We start from the raw sequence: 13,564 nt of genomic DNA, 5'->3' as shown, positions 1-13,564 counted from the left end.
CAACCTAGCTGATTCACCCATGCAATTTCACGAAGAGGTGTTCTTGTGATCAACATAATCCCTGCCCACAACATTAGCGATTCTCCTCAATGTTGTTCTCTTTCCATAATGTTTGGGTCCCAAAATCATGTTCCACGCTCACTCCAGAAGCGCTTGCTTCGAGAACCACACTCCAGACCAAATCAGGACTCATCTGTGAAAAGGACATTGGCCCACAATTCGACTGCCCAGGTGGCGTGTTGTCAACTCCACTCTAGATGTTCCCTTCTGTGAAGATGCATCAGAGGTACACTAACAGCAGGTCTGCAACAATAAAGGCCACTGTGCTGAAGCCTTCTGGACAACATTTGTCTCGATACAACACATCCAGTGGCTGATACAAGGTCAAATGCCAATTGCTGTGCAGTACTAAGGTGGTACCATCATGCCATTATAGCCAAATAATAGTCCTCTCTTTCTGTTATCACATGTGGTAGGCACTGCCCTGGTCTTTTGGGTACTGTTTTGATCTCTTATAAATTGTTGCAAAATCCAAGAAACAACTGAATGATTCATATTACCCCATTGGGCCTCATCAGTTTGTGACTGTCCTCCTTCCATTCTTGTTATGGCCCTCCACTGCAGAGTGTCTGGCAGGTGTCTTCTTTGTACCATACTGCAACATCTGTGACTGTATACACAGAGATTATGGATGTGGGACTAACTAGCAAATACTACACTGTTCTATAGGTGCCCTGACATCATCATTGACGTGGTTGTCTGTTGACCGGAACGCCATTTTGTGTACAGAAGACAATTGTATGGACATCAGTTGATTGTATGATTATATGGCAAATTAGACACAAGACAGGGCAATAGCGGTTCGTTGCTTTAATTTTGGACACCAGTGTATTTCACTAAGCTGATGACTCCAATAGTTGGCCACTGTGAGCACCACATCAAAGACTCAGATGTTCATTGAGAAAATTAAACGAATTTGAGTTGGCCCAAACAATATTGTAGTCAGCCTAGGTGTAGTTTCACTATTTACAAAGGTTCCTGTGGGGGACATACTTAAACTGTTGGCAGAGCATTTGCCTCCTGAAATGATAAAGTTGTTTCGACATTTTATGGTGACCACCTACTTCTTGTATGACGAACGAAATGGCTCTGGGTTCTCCGTTGTTTCCAGCAATGGCTAACTTTCTATGGAACATTTTGAGGACCATGCATTAAATTGACTCCCCTTCATCCATCTCCATTTCATCGTTATGTTGACCATACATTTATGGTCTGGCTACACGGGATAGAAGCTCCTGGGCATTTTGAGAAACATATGAACAACAAGCACCCAAACATCCAGTTCACTGTCGAGACAGTGAAAGATGGAAGGCTGCCATTTTGAGATGTACTAGTGCATTGAAAGTTGGATGGATGCCTCGACCACTCAGTGTGCTGCAAGCCGACACACATTGATTTATGTCTTGGTACCCAAAGTTTTTACCATCCAGTCCACAAGAGACATTTGACACCTTCTCATACACCACAGCATCATCAGCAAATCAGAGCAGATTGCTACTCATCCTGTCTGTCAGACATTTAGATATATAGCCATCTTGTCGCACTTCCCAGAGGCTCTCCTAATAATACCCTTGTCTCTGATGAATACTTGCTGTCGAGAACAGCACACTTGGTTCTATTACTTAAGAAATCTTTAAGCCACTCACTTATTTGGGAATTTATTCCGTATGCTTATACCTCTGTTGACAGTCTGCAGTGGAGCACTTTGTCGGATACTTTTCATAAATTTAGAAATTTGGAGTCTGCCTGTTGCCCTCCACCCATATTTTGCAGTATGTCATGTGAGAAAGGGCAAGCTGAGTTTCTCATGAAGGATGCTTTCTGAAACCATGCTGATTCGTGGACACAAGCTCCTCGATCTCAAGGAAATGTTTTTTATTTAAACTGAGAATATGTTCAAGAATTCTGCAGCAAACCAGTGTTAAGGACTTTGGCCTGTAATTTTGTTGGTCTGTTCTTCTACCCTTCTGATATACCTGGGCAAGAGATTTACAATAAATGCAAGCTAAGTAATGGGCCAGTGTCATAGAGTAGAAAAGACAAAGGCAGTTTACAACTAATGTTATAGTAAGAATTAAATTTTGTGTGGTAATCCTAAACATTTGATGACACCCAAGGTTTTGTACAATCTGTGAAAGATCATGGAGAAAATAAACTGAACATCTTACTTTTCTTTGAATGTAAACGTTTAGATCTAGAATTTCTAATTGAATTTATGTGACCACGTGGTCACATTTGAACGCAAAGGAAAATCCAGAAATTGAGTTAGGTAACTAAATAAATGTAGGAAATGCTTGGATTCTGCACTGAGCTGAATTTACTGACACCTTTCACACTACTGTGCCACCTGTGAACACTGTAGCAAAATCGTCAGTAATCTTAGTCTATTTGAGGACAACTTATTGTCTGTCATCACTAGGAATCTGAAAATGAGCCTTAGCATTCTAACACTGGCTTTAAAAGGAAGTAGTGATGGGAGACCTTTTTTTTTTTACAGGAACATTTGCTCTTTCCAAAATGGTTTTTGCTCATTTTTTCTTCTTGGTGTATTTAAGCTTCCAACAAATGATTGTTTCTGTTAAGCACTCTCAACAGAGTGCTTATCTGATTTAAGGTGTTTATTGACATTATTTTTGTGTGATTTTAGGTTTTGTCCGACTTATGGAAATGTTGAATATTTCTCAGGTATCCAGCCAGGTGGCATCATTCAATAGGCATGATATTTCAGCAAGCCGACTTCTTGCCATCTTCAGGCATTCCTGGAGTCTGCACCCAGACTGCGCTCAGAGACAGCCAGACAGAGGCTGTGGGAGAGGGGGTGAAGACGATATAAAGTCGGCATCCATCAGAGATCAATCAGTCTCTGGGAGTGCCTGAAGATGACAAGAAGTTGGCTTGCCAAAATATCACACTCATTGGAAGACACTACCTGACTGAATATCCGAGAAATATTCAAGACATTATCTCTCTTTTACCTACCAATTCTATAATTACAGATTATGCAGAATAATGATTTTCACCTTTTGCTAGCATTAACATCCATGCATCTCATACTTGACAACACAACAGATGGAACCGACAAAGTACTTCTTGTGAAAGTAGAACCAAAAATAACTCTATTTGCACATTAGGGTAAAACTGTTGACATGGTCGAAATACTTTGACTTGTTTTGTTTTTTTTGGACACTATACTACAGAACGTGAACACTAAAGTCAGCAGCAACTGTAAACAAACTAGAATTAAGACCACAGGAGGAGAGAGGAGCAGTGTGGGGAAACAAGATCTGCATCCCTCTTGCACGGCAGTCAGCCTACACCTGTGTTCTGTATTTATGTGAAAGCAGAGGTGACATATGGTCATGAGGATCACCAATGCTTTCTGGCTTTTAATTGAACATCATGATGGACTAGAATTAGTATCTTTATTAACTTCAAAATAAGAAAACAATGAGCCACACAAAGCATTTGATAATAGCTACTGCACAATTGCTTCTCGAGGTTGTAAACAAGGTAGTTAAGACCCCTCGCCTCTATTAGTATTTGATGCTAGCACAGTTCATAACACACTCCACCTAAAACAATCATTTTCAAATGTCTGCATTATACCAACTTTTGAACTTTAGCTAACAGACAAACGTGTACGTTTCTTTGTTCTAAGATGCTGTGTCCACAGGTGAGTCTTGCATTATAGTATGCGACGTGTATCTTATAGGGAGGGACTGTTCAGCCATCAACAATTGATGTTGCACTAGAGCATTGAGCGTGGTGATACTTCATTGCATTCATGCCCATTGCTTTGCAAACACGTACTTACAAAACATTGCTTCCAAATTGGGCTTCACCAGATGGTGTGCAATACCAATAACTGAAAATTAGTTACATTCTCCATTTTGTATTCCAAAAATACAGCTATTTCAAACTATTTCTGATAAAATAGTTCATATGGATGCAACTCACAATGAAATAGCATTTATCAGGTGATTTCCCATTTTGAGGCAGAATTTGCTTTGTGAGTTGGCTTTTCATATGAAATACTTTGAGGAGGGAGGAGGAGAATTACAATTTTACAGGCTTACCCAATTTCTTCCAACACTATAGCCTTTTTAGTGGAAAATACACTTTCTTATTTTGATTGGCTGTACTGAGTTATTTATTAAACATTGTAATTAATACGCAAGAAAATAAATTAACTTCTGTCTAAACATAATAAAACTTAGTTTTTGTGTAATATGTATCTTTTCCACAAGTGTTTTCTAACATTTGTTTCTTTCGTGCGTAATACTGTATTGGAATTTTGTTTCTAGTTAACACTCGGGTAAAATCAAACAAGGAAACTTCAGACTGAAAATCTGTTTGGAATCTCGGTGATGGCAGTCGTGTGCAAGGTGTGTGCTTGCTTGTGTGAGTGAGTGAGTGTGTGTGTGTGTTTTCTTTGCTGAAGAAGGCTTTGGTGGAATACTATAATGTGTAACAGTCTTTTCGTTGTGGCTGCCTGCAGCTCAACAGGTTGATACTAAAGTAATAATAATACATCCAATTCCACATGTGAGAGATAAAATTTAAACTTTTACAGCTGTAACACCTCCTGTGTGTGTGTGTGTGTGTGTGTGTGTGTGTGTGTGTGTTTTTCCTGTTTGTATGTCTGAAGTTTTTGAATCTCTCTCTCTCTCTCTCTCTCTCTCTCTCTGTCTCTTCCTTTTTTTTCCCCTCCCCTCTTCCATATTCTGTATTATTGTCATTGAAGTTACATGTGGTCTGTTGCATTTACAGGGAAAGCTGCATTTGAAGGCAAAGATTACAATGGAAAAATAATTATTAGAAGTAAACAGAATCAACATCAGCTCATAATACCCTACATGTCACAAGTTCTTGAAGGGGGTTTGGACTTCAATTCATCTGTTACACAATACTGCTCTGACATAGGTGGAAACAGCAGTGCTCGAAATTTTACTGTAAAAAACACATTCAAGATACCTATAGCTTTAATTAATGTTACCCTTCATAAGGAAGCAAGAGCTTACTTTATGGTAAGCAAAATTGTGCTATCATAGTATGCTTGAGATATTTGATTAACAGTAAGTGTTATTTTCTTTAATTTTTTTTAAACGTAATTCCTTATTTTTACTCTCTCTCTCTCTCTCTCTCTCTCTCTAATGCACCATTGTTGATTTGCAACTGACAGAGGTTTAAGATAGTGATAAAAGCTTTGTGCATTGGTTTTCATCTTATTCTTCTTCTCATTCAGATCCTACACCAAAGGAAACATTTTTTATTTTGTTCAGTAGTTTTTTGAAGTTATGTGTATCTTAGAAGTTTACAAAATGGGAAAAATATGGTGATTGAAAGCGGAAAAATATGGTGAGGAGATTGAAAGCTATGTTAGATGTGCAGACCAAAAATAATTATTGGAGAGTTTGAATGAAGGGGAGGGAATAGAAAGGAAGAAGTATAGTTAAAAAATTTTCCAGAAGGCTGCATTTATCTATTTACTTACCTTATGAAAATGAATTTGCCTGTGCTTACGCTCGTGCACTCGCACACTTGTGCGTGTGCTCGTGCACACACTTGTGTTAGCATACACGCATGCTTTTGTGTGCGTGATGAAGTAATAGCAACACTAGGGCAAAGATCTAATGGCACTAAATTTGTTTTAAAATCTAAAAATAAGTTCACAAGAGATGATTGATAGAAGGGACAAATCAAAGCTTACAATTGGGATAGATTTTAGCCAATTAAAGAAAGAATAGAAATGAAACGGAGTGAAAAATTGAGGCCCAATGTAAGGCTGTATTTTGTTTGAGTTTGTTTGTATTGTCATTGATTTGCCATGAGTCCTTTCTTTGTTTCCCTCTGTGGTAGTTTCAGCACACCACATGTGGCATCATAATATCATATGTACATTCATTTTTATACTTTATATCGTTTTATTAATGTAGACTGTTCACAAATTGTTAAGATTGTATTTTATCAGGAATTTGTATTAGAATAAAAGCCCCAATCCTTCGACATACACCACCACTCATGGCCACTGGCTTAGCTTTGTAGTCATTGCAGGTATGTTTTAGCTTCATTGTATGTTTTGACATGTACCGGTGTTCATGTGTGGACACTACATTGTATACTGCCATGTTTATATGTTTTGTGGCCCGTATCTTACGTGCACATCTGGTTGTAATGCACAACTTATGTAAGTGGTCTGTTCTCTGCCTTTGATCAGGTTTGGAATTTTGTTAAGAATTCATTGGTTTGTATCATAACAACCAGTGCATTTTATTCTTGAGGAAGATTTGATAAAGGATGAGCCATCTGAAACTGGTCATCATTAAGTAAATAAAATTTCCTATGCAACTTAAAACGGTTCCTCTAACAGTTATTGTAAAATTAGGGATAGTAGACTTCACTTGCTGTTTGTACAGATTGTTCATGATCTTACAGGCAGAGACATGTAACTCACTGGTATTGAGTATTTCATATTCTTTCTTCATCTTTTAGTTTCATTTTTCTGCTTTGCTTTTAATATTTTTATCTCCAAGGATAGGAACACTGAAATAGTGATGTAATTTTGCTCTTTACAGGTACAGAATTTCACACCAACTGTGATAATTCCAGATAAGACAACTGTGCTTTTTCAGTTGTCCTTGAAGCAACACATTGTACCACCAGATTTGAAGCTGGAAACTTATTTATATTTACACACAAATGTTTCAGTAGTAACAGTGCCATTACTTTATTATAATGGGAAGCTAGAAAAGGTAATAACTCATGCATTTCTTATGTTTCATATGTTTGTTGTGAATATATGTGTAAACTATTGGTTTAATTTTCTAGTGTCTATTAATTTTCCAGTTATTTCAATTGTGTGCTAAAAGTCAGATATCTCCATTGTTTGCTACTAACTACCACCAAACAGTACCTCCAAGTCGCTTGCTTCATTTCTCGTACAGCGCAGATCACAGTCCCATGTACCTCACTGTTCGATTTTCCAGAAAATTTGTTTTTTCTTATACACATTGGAACCAAAATTATCTAAGAACAAATTATCCACATTTTCAACAGTATGAAAAGAATGTACATAGTGTAAATGATAATCGTTTACAACTTACCACAGTGATGTAGAGGAAGTTGAGATGAACAATTTGATACAGGTCATTTGTGATCCTCAAGTTGAGAAACTATCACAAATTGCCCCACAAAAACCACCTAACCTTCAGTGCTTGCACAGTACACAAGATTTTCAGTATTCTCCCACTCCCTGTGTACAAAGTATTAGTGCATAGAAAAAAAGAGACCTCTTTTGTAGGAACTTTAACATAGTTTTTCATTTTATACTTGGATAAGTATTCATTAAAGGCCATTGTTTTCGGGTTATTCAAGAGAAATGTACAAATGTGACTTTCAAACGCACCCCCACTCCTACATTCAATCCCCACTGGTTAGGATTTTTAATATTTTGTTCATGGCACTTCCTCATATCATTGTACAAAAATTTATGGCTACATGAATTGTTTATCATATTTGACCTTTTTTGATCTTTATTGTCTGGTTATATTATTATTATTATTATTATTGTTATTTATTATTATTATTAATCCATTATGTGCCAGCTTAGTTGTGAACTTACAAATTATAAAAATCACACTTGTATAAATTTTAAAATTAACTTTGAAATCTTTTTGTTTGTCTGGTCTTCGTACTACAAAACTGCTGTGTTTGCGGGGGTTGAGTTAAGAGCAAATTGTAAGCATAATTAGTTTTTGCATAATGTTTCCAATATACTCATGGAAAAGTTAAAATTAATAATGTTTAACAGAACAACCAACTAAGCTGGTGGCATAATAGCCTAGTCAGTAAAGACCAAAAATGGTAAAATACGGGAAGTAATTCTTGTAGTCCAAATTTTTGTTCTCGACTTGATAGACCTCAGGCATCCTGTATCAAATTGTTCATCTTGATTTCCTCTACAGCACTGTAATACAATGTAAACAATTATTGTTCACCCCTTGTGTAGCTACTCACCATGTCAAGGAGTTGTGGAATGGCAGACAGGCACAATGAAGAAGATGCTGCATATCACTCAAATATTGGACTAAGTCCATCATCAAACATAGACAACAAAATTCACGCACATTCACACAAACGCAGCTCTCATACATGACCTCTGTCATCCCCGGGCACTATGACTCGACTGCTACTGCAACTGAGGTGAGCAGTGAACTTTGCTGTGGTAAGTAGTGGGGGGTACAGAGGTGGTGGGGGGCTAAGGAGGGGTAGCAGGGTAGGGTTAGGAGGAAAATGTTAGTGTTGCCTGTGGGAATGGCCGTGGGCATATTGGTGACAGGATAGTGAGTTCCTGGATGCTCCATAGGGAAGCTGTGTGGATCGAGGGGGTAGTAGAGAAGGGGAAATGACTGCAGTGGAACTTCGATTTTTATGTTCTCCGATTTTACATTTTTCACGATTCTACATCATAAATTCATAGCCCCTGTGAAAAAACGATAAGATCAATGCTAAAAATTCTCTTTTTATTTTTCTTCTTAGTAAGATTTACTCGATTCTGTGTTCTTACTCGCCATCTCGTTTGACTTCGTCCCGCTTTATTCCTATTGACATTTGATGTGACTGAAGGAGTTATAAGTGACACAAAAGACAGAAGGTTCACAATGTGGATGATTGTGGAGTTAAGAGAATATTTCAGGCTATTGTGGAGAGGGGAGACATGAGAGTGGAAATGCTGACATAATCGACAATCTGCATTGCCAACACAACTTGCAATGTGTAGCTTCATTGCACAATGATGATCGGTTGAGTATGTTTTACATACTTTTTGCAGGAACTGATGTAATCATGATGTGATGGAGCTGTGAAGGCTATTAGGAATGAGGCTATCGATTTGTCGATAGCTGTAACCTCAAGTTGATTTTTATGGACCTGTTAGTGATAGGAGAATCTCAGTTGTAGCAAGAACTCTTTGGGGATTATGTTTGTGATTGTGCAACATGTGAAGGACATGGAAGAATATGAATGTCATTGCTCATCATTTAATTTGCAACAACAGGGTGTATACGACCCGGGACAACCGGGAGATCTGGGAAAGACCCGGGAATGTTTTCATCCGGGACAAAATCAGGAAAAACCTGGGAATTTTTTAGAATTCCGGGAAGTTTTCATTGTTTTAGTTTTCAGTTAATTTTTTGTAATTTTGACTGGTAAGAACCGATACTCTAACAATGTCTATTTCTGTATCCCGCTACTGCAGAATAATACTGCAGCAACAAAACATGAATGTGTGAATAAAGCTTAAATTGCAAAGGAAGTGCGCCATTTAAATACACACAAAGCTCATACAAGTGTCTGCCAACAGCAAAATGTGTGAAAGGCGTTAGGAAGACTATGGAATGCTCCTTAACAACAAATTACCTCCTATGAGCATGACGTCACAATTGTTTACATTAGATTCATTTAAGCGGTTATGAGTGGGCTCATGCGCATGCGCAGTTAAGTCACGTATGAGTAGTACCTTCTCCCGCTTCTGGCTACAGAAATGCTGCTGTTGGCGGCTGTGTAAGTAGCAAACTGGGGTATCTGAACTGGGTGGAAATTTCTTGGGGGTGGGGAGCAATTTCATATTCTTGAGGAGAAAATCCTTGTTTCACAAACCGCCTAGCATCTAGCGCACGTTGGTTTATCGATAGTTTAGATGATTTTGAAATGCATCCCTATTGGTTTTTGAACACATTCCAAGTTGATTTCTGAATGAATTAGAAGTTGATATTTGAATGCGTGCTTAGTGTACATGAAGTCTCTCCCAGAGGAATCCATCTAGAAATAACCTTTCTTGCTGACAGTGGGGAACAGGGATATACGAGCGGAGCGAATAAAGCTGAACGGGTGAATGTCAATCGCCGTTTGTTTATGTGATTGACTGGGTTTGCGAATGACTAGCATTGTTATAATTACCAGCGAAATCCAGGATTCAGACTACCAGACTGGAAATAAACGACTAACAGGAATAACAGGTATGAAAGATTGTGTGCATCCAAGAAAATGAAATTCTGATGGAAAATTTGTGGCCAGACCGCTGCACTAGTAACGGCCAGTTGTACAGACCCCGGTAACAGCTGCCTAAGATTATTCTGAGAGTAGTGCGGAAAATGCGTAGTACGAACACGTAATAATGCCTAACCGGAGAATAATCGCGCTGGATAACTAAAACGATGATTCTGTAAGGGTTAGTAGAGTTAACCGGAGAACGAGTTTTGTCAGTGGTAGGAATAGTTAAAGAATTACTGATGAGAAGATTGTTTGTTATAATGAGGAAGGAGAAGAAATGGGTACATCACACAAATTATGGAAGAATATGACGATTCCAAATTTATACAAAAATTTCCTAGTACTACTTTTCGATCTCAATGCTTGAGAAACTGGAGCATATGAATGAAATGTGAAACTATTTCCTAACATAAACCTTTTTGCTTGTAGTAGGCTAAATAGGCATTTCATATTGGTACCTCGTGAATTATATTCTGTCGTATTATAAAAGTTACCATTATTACCAAAATAGTCTCACTTATTTGGTGTGTGCTACAATTGCTGCAATATCAGAAAGGCCTATTTTTTTTAATCTAGTAGACAGTGACAAACTAGACATAATCAGATTGAGAAACCACACCAGTCTTGGGTTGTTGTTGTTGTTGTTGTGATCTTCAGTCCTGAGACTGGTTTGATGCAGCTCTTCATGCTACTGTATCCTGTGCAAGCTTCTTCATCTCCCAATATGTACTGTAGCCTACATCCTTCTGAATCTGCTTAGTGTATTCATCTCTTGGTCTCCCTCTACGATTTTTACCCTCCACGCTGCCCTCCAATACTAAATCGGTGATCCCTTGATGCCTCAGAACATGTCCTACCAACCGATCCCTTCTTCTTGTCAAATTGTGCCACAAACTCCTCTTCTCCCCAATCCTATTCAGTACCACCTCATTAGTTATGTGTTCTACCCATCTAATCTTGAGCATTCTTCTGTAGCACCACATTTCAAAAGCTTCTATTCTCTTCTTGTCCAAACTATTTATCGTCCATGTTTCACTTCCATACATGGCTACACTCCATAGAAATACTTTCAGAAACGACTTCCTGACACTTAAATCTATACTCGATGTTAACAAATTTCTGTTCTTCAGAAACGCTTTCCTTGCCATTGCCAGTCTACATTTTATATCCTCTCTACTTTGACCATCGTGAGTTATTTTGCTCCCCCAATAGCAAAACTCCTTTACTACTTTAAGTGTGTCATTTCCTAATCTAATTCCCTCAGCATCACCCGACTTGATTCGACTACATTCCATTATCCTTGTTTTGCTTTTGTTGATGTTCATCTTGGGTACTATTTGTTTTAATGGCTTTCACAGTATCAGAGAACAATATTACGATTTTTCATGTAGCAAAACGTTTGACGAATTTTGATGGGGTAATAGATTCTTACACATAAAGGAAAGCACGCCATGTAAAGCTGTAGCAAGATTAGACAGAAAAAATGCTAGGAGCTAAGGACTGAATAAATGCGTACTGTTTTGCTTGTCTCTTGTACATATGTGTCCTATATTTAATTTTATGTCACAGAAAACAGTAAGTTATTAGCTAATAGGCAATAAAGAGTCCAAATTTTCTGAAGAATTATTGTTCTTCTGGTTACAAATAATCCCATCCAGTGTTAATTGTGAGGGTTTTTTTTAAAAAAAGAGGGCAGGATGTCAAACGGGGGCAACTTGAAGCAGGAGAGGCACCACAGGGCGTTTTAATTTCCGCTATCCTGAATATCGTTTGATGGCATCCACTACAAAATATACACATTTGAATTCCACAGTGCGAAATACAGTGACGTGTGGTAGAAGTATGCTGTGTGAAGAGGCGTGGCACTGCACTTTGGCACACTTAAGACCGAATAACACTTCTTACATTTCGTCGAAGTTATATGTTTTATAAACCAGACTCTTCAGAAAGATGTGCGCTAATAAATGAACATATTTTTGAAAATACTTTTTCTAAAGTTTTTGTCATCCTATATCGTAGATCCGGGGTTGCTGCGCAGAGCAGTCTGAGTTATAGTGCGAGGGGGGGGGGGGGGGTGGAGTAGGAGGTAGTCTCCACGTAATCTGTGCCTACATTTAGTGATTTTGCTGTTTCCTCTTTGTTTACTGCTCTCATGTCAAATGAAAAACAAGTGATTTCTGAGGTGGGAGCTATCAAGTGAATACACATACATTCACACAATTATGGAGGGCTAAAATATGTTATTAGTTTCAGGTTTTATTTTATTTCCACCTTTCTGGCAGTCAAGCATTAATCACCTTGCTGAACAATGAAGTTATTTTTGTCACTTTGCTAAAGAAGTTCGACTTTTATGTATCTTTTCCTCTGAGGCAGCCAATTTATTTGAAACAAAGTGTTTAATTCCACACTGTTGGCTAGTTTCAACTATTCGCTGCATTTCAAGTGCACATTTTCATGTTCTAGCATGTATGGCATTATGCCATAATAAAGAACCAAACATGAGATAATACAGTACTGGTACTCCAAGAAAATTTACATATCGAAAACTACACTGAAAACTTAATATCAGGTCGAGGTCTACTTCGTTGGGAGTCTGGATATACAAATGTGCACTTTAAGGCGAATTATTAATTTCAGTAGGTTCACGAAATTCCGACGCTCTTGGAGTATCCTCTGTTCTCTTGCTTCTTTTATGAAATAATTTTAGATCTTTTAATGTTTTACACATAGGAACATACGAGCTTCCTACGTCATTGTAGCTGCGCAAACACGGTGACTCACTCTCTCTGGCAACTGCTGGAACAAATCTATTTCTCAGAAATCAGATCGTGAGAAAATATTGCGAATTGTGGTTTGGAAAGCATAATTTTCTAAGTAAATTTCCTTTTACGCAAGATGAACTGTTTGTGAGAATGTGCAATGAATTTCTTAAATCACAGAGCATTTGACTCTCATTTAAAAGTCAACTCTTTGATGACAAGCCATTCAGAAGAATTTCAAGCCCAGAAGATCAGAGATTTATGTCGGCATTAAAAATTTTACTGGCACATTCGTGTGACGTATATTAAAGTGTAAAATGCGCAAAAAATATCAACATTATATGTGAAAGCTTAGCTTCTATTGTAGCTTATTAATCTTACATCTACAAATACATCCATACTCCGCAAGCCACCTGACGGTGTGTGGCGGAGGGTACCCTGAGTACCTCTATCGGTTCTCCCTTCTATTCCAGTCTCGTATTGTTTGCTGAAAGATGGTTTGTCAGTATGCTTCTGTGTGGGCTCTAATCTCTCTGATTTTATCCTCACGGTCTTTTTGCGAGATATACATAGGAGAGAGCAATATACTGCTTGACTATTCGGTGAAGGTATGTTCTCGAAACTTTAACACAAGCCCGTACCGAGCTACTGAGCGTCTCTCCTGCAGAGTCTTCCACTGGAGTTTATCTATCATC

General features: G+C 38.1%; 1 protein-coding gene across 2 annotated transcripts in view; it reads left to right on the top strand.

Moving 5' to 3' along the window:
* The window catches only part of LOC126413333 (transmembrane protein 131), a 374,881-nt gene that overhangs the window by 147,566 nt on the left and 213,751 nt on the right, over positions 1-13,564 (top strand). For both annotated transcript variants that reach the window (XM_050083243.1, XM_050083244.1), the window contains exons 11-12: positions 4,831-5,087; positions 6,636-6,812. In XM_050083243.1, the coding sequence (XP_049939200.1) occupies positions 4,831-5,087; positions 6,636-6,812 (434 nt within the window). The remainder of the gene's footprint in view (positions 1-4,830; positions 5,088-6,635; positions 6,813-13,564) is intronic.

This window comes from Schistocerca serialis, chromosome 7, assembly GCF_023864345.2.
Source record: "Schistocerca serialis cubense isolate TAMUIC-IGC-003099 chromosome 7, iqSchSeri2.2, whole genome shotgun sequence".
Taxonomy (NCBI): Eukaryota; Metazoa; Arthropoda; class Insecta; order Orthoptera; family Acrididae; genus Schistocerca; species Schistocerca serialis.
Note: the sequence above shows the minus strand (reverse complement) of the source record. Positions and strands in the feature narration are given on the sequence as shown.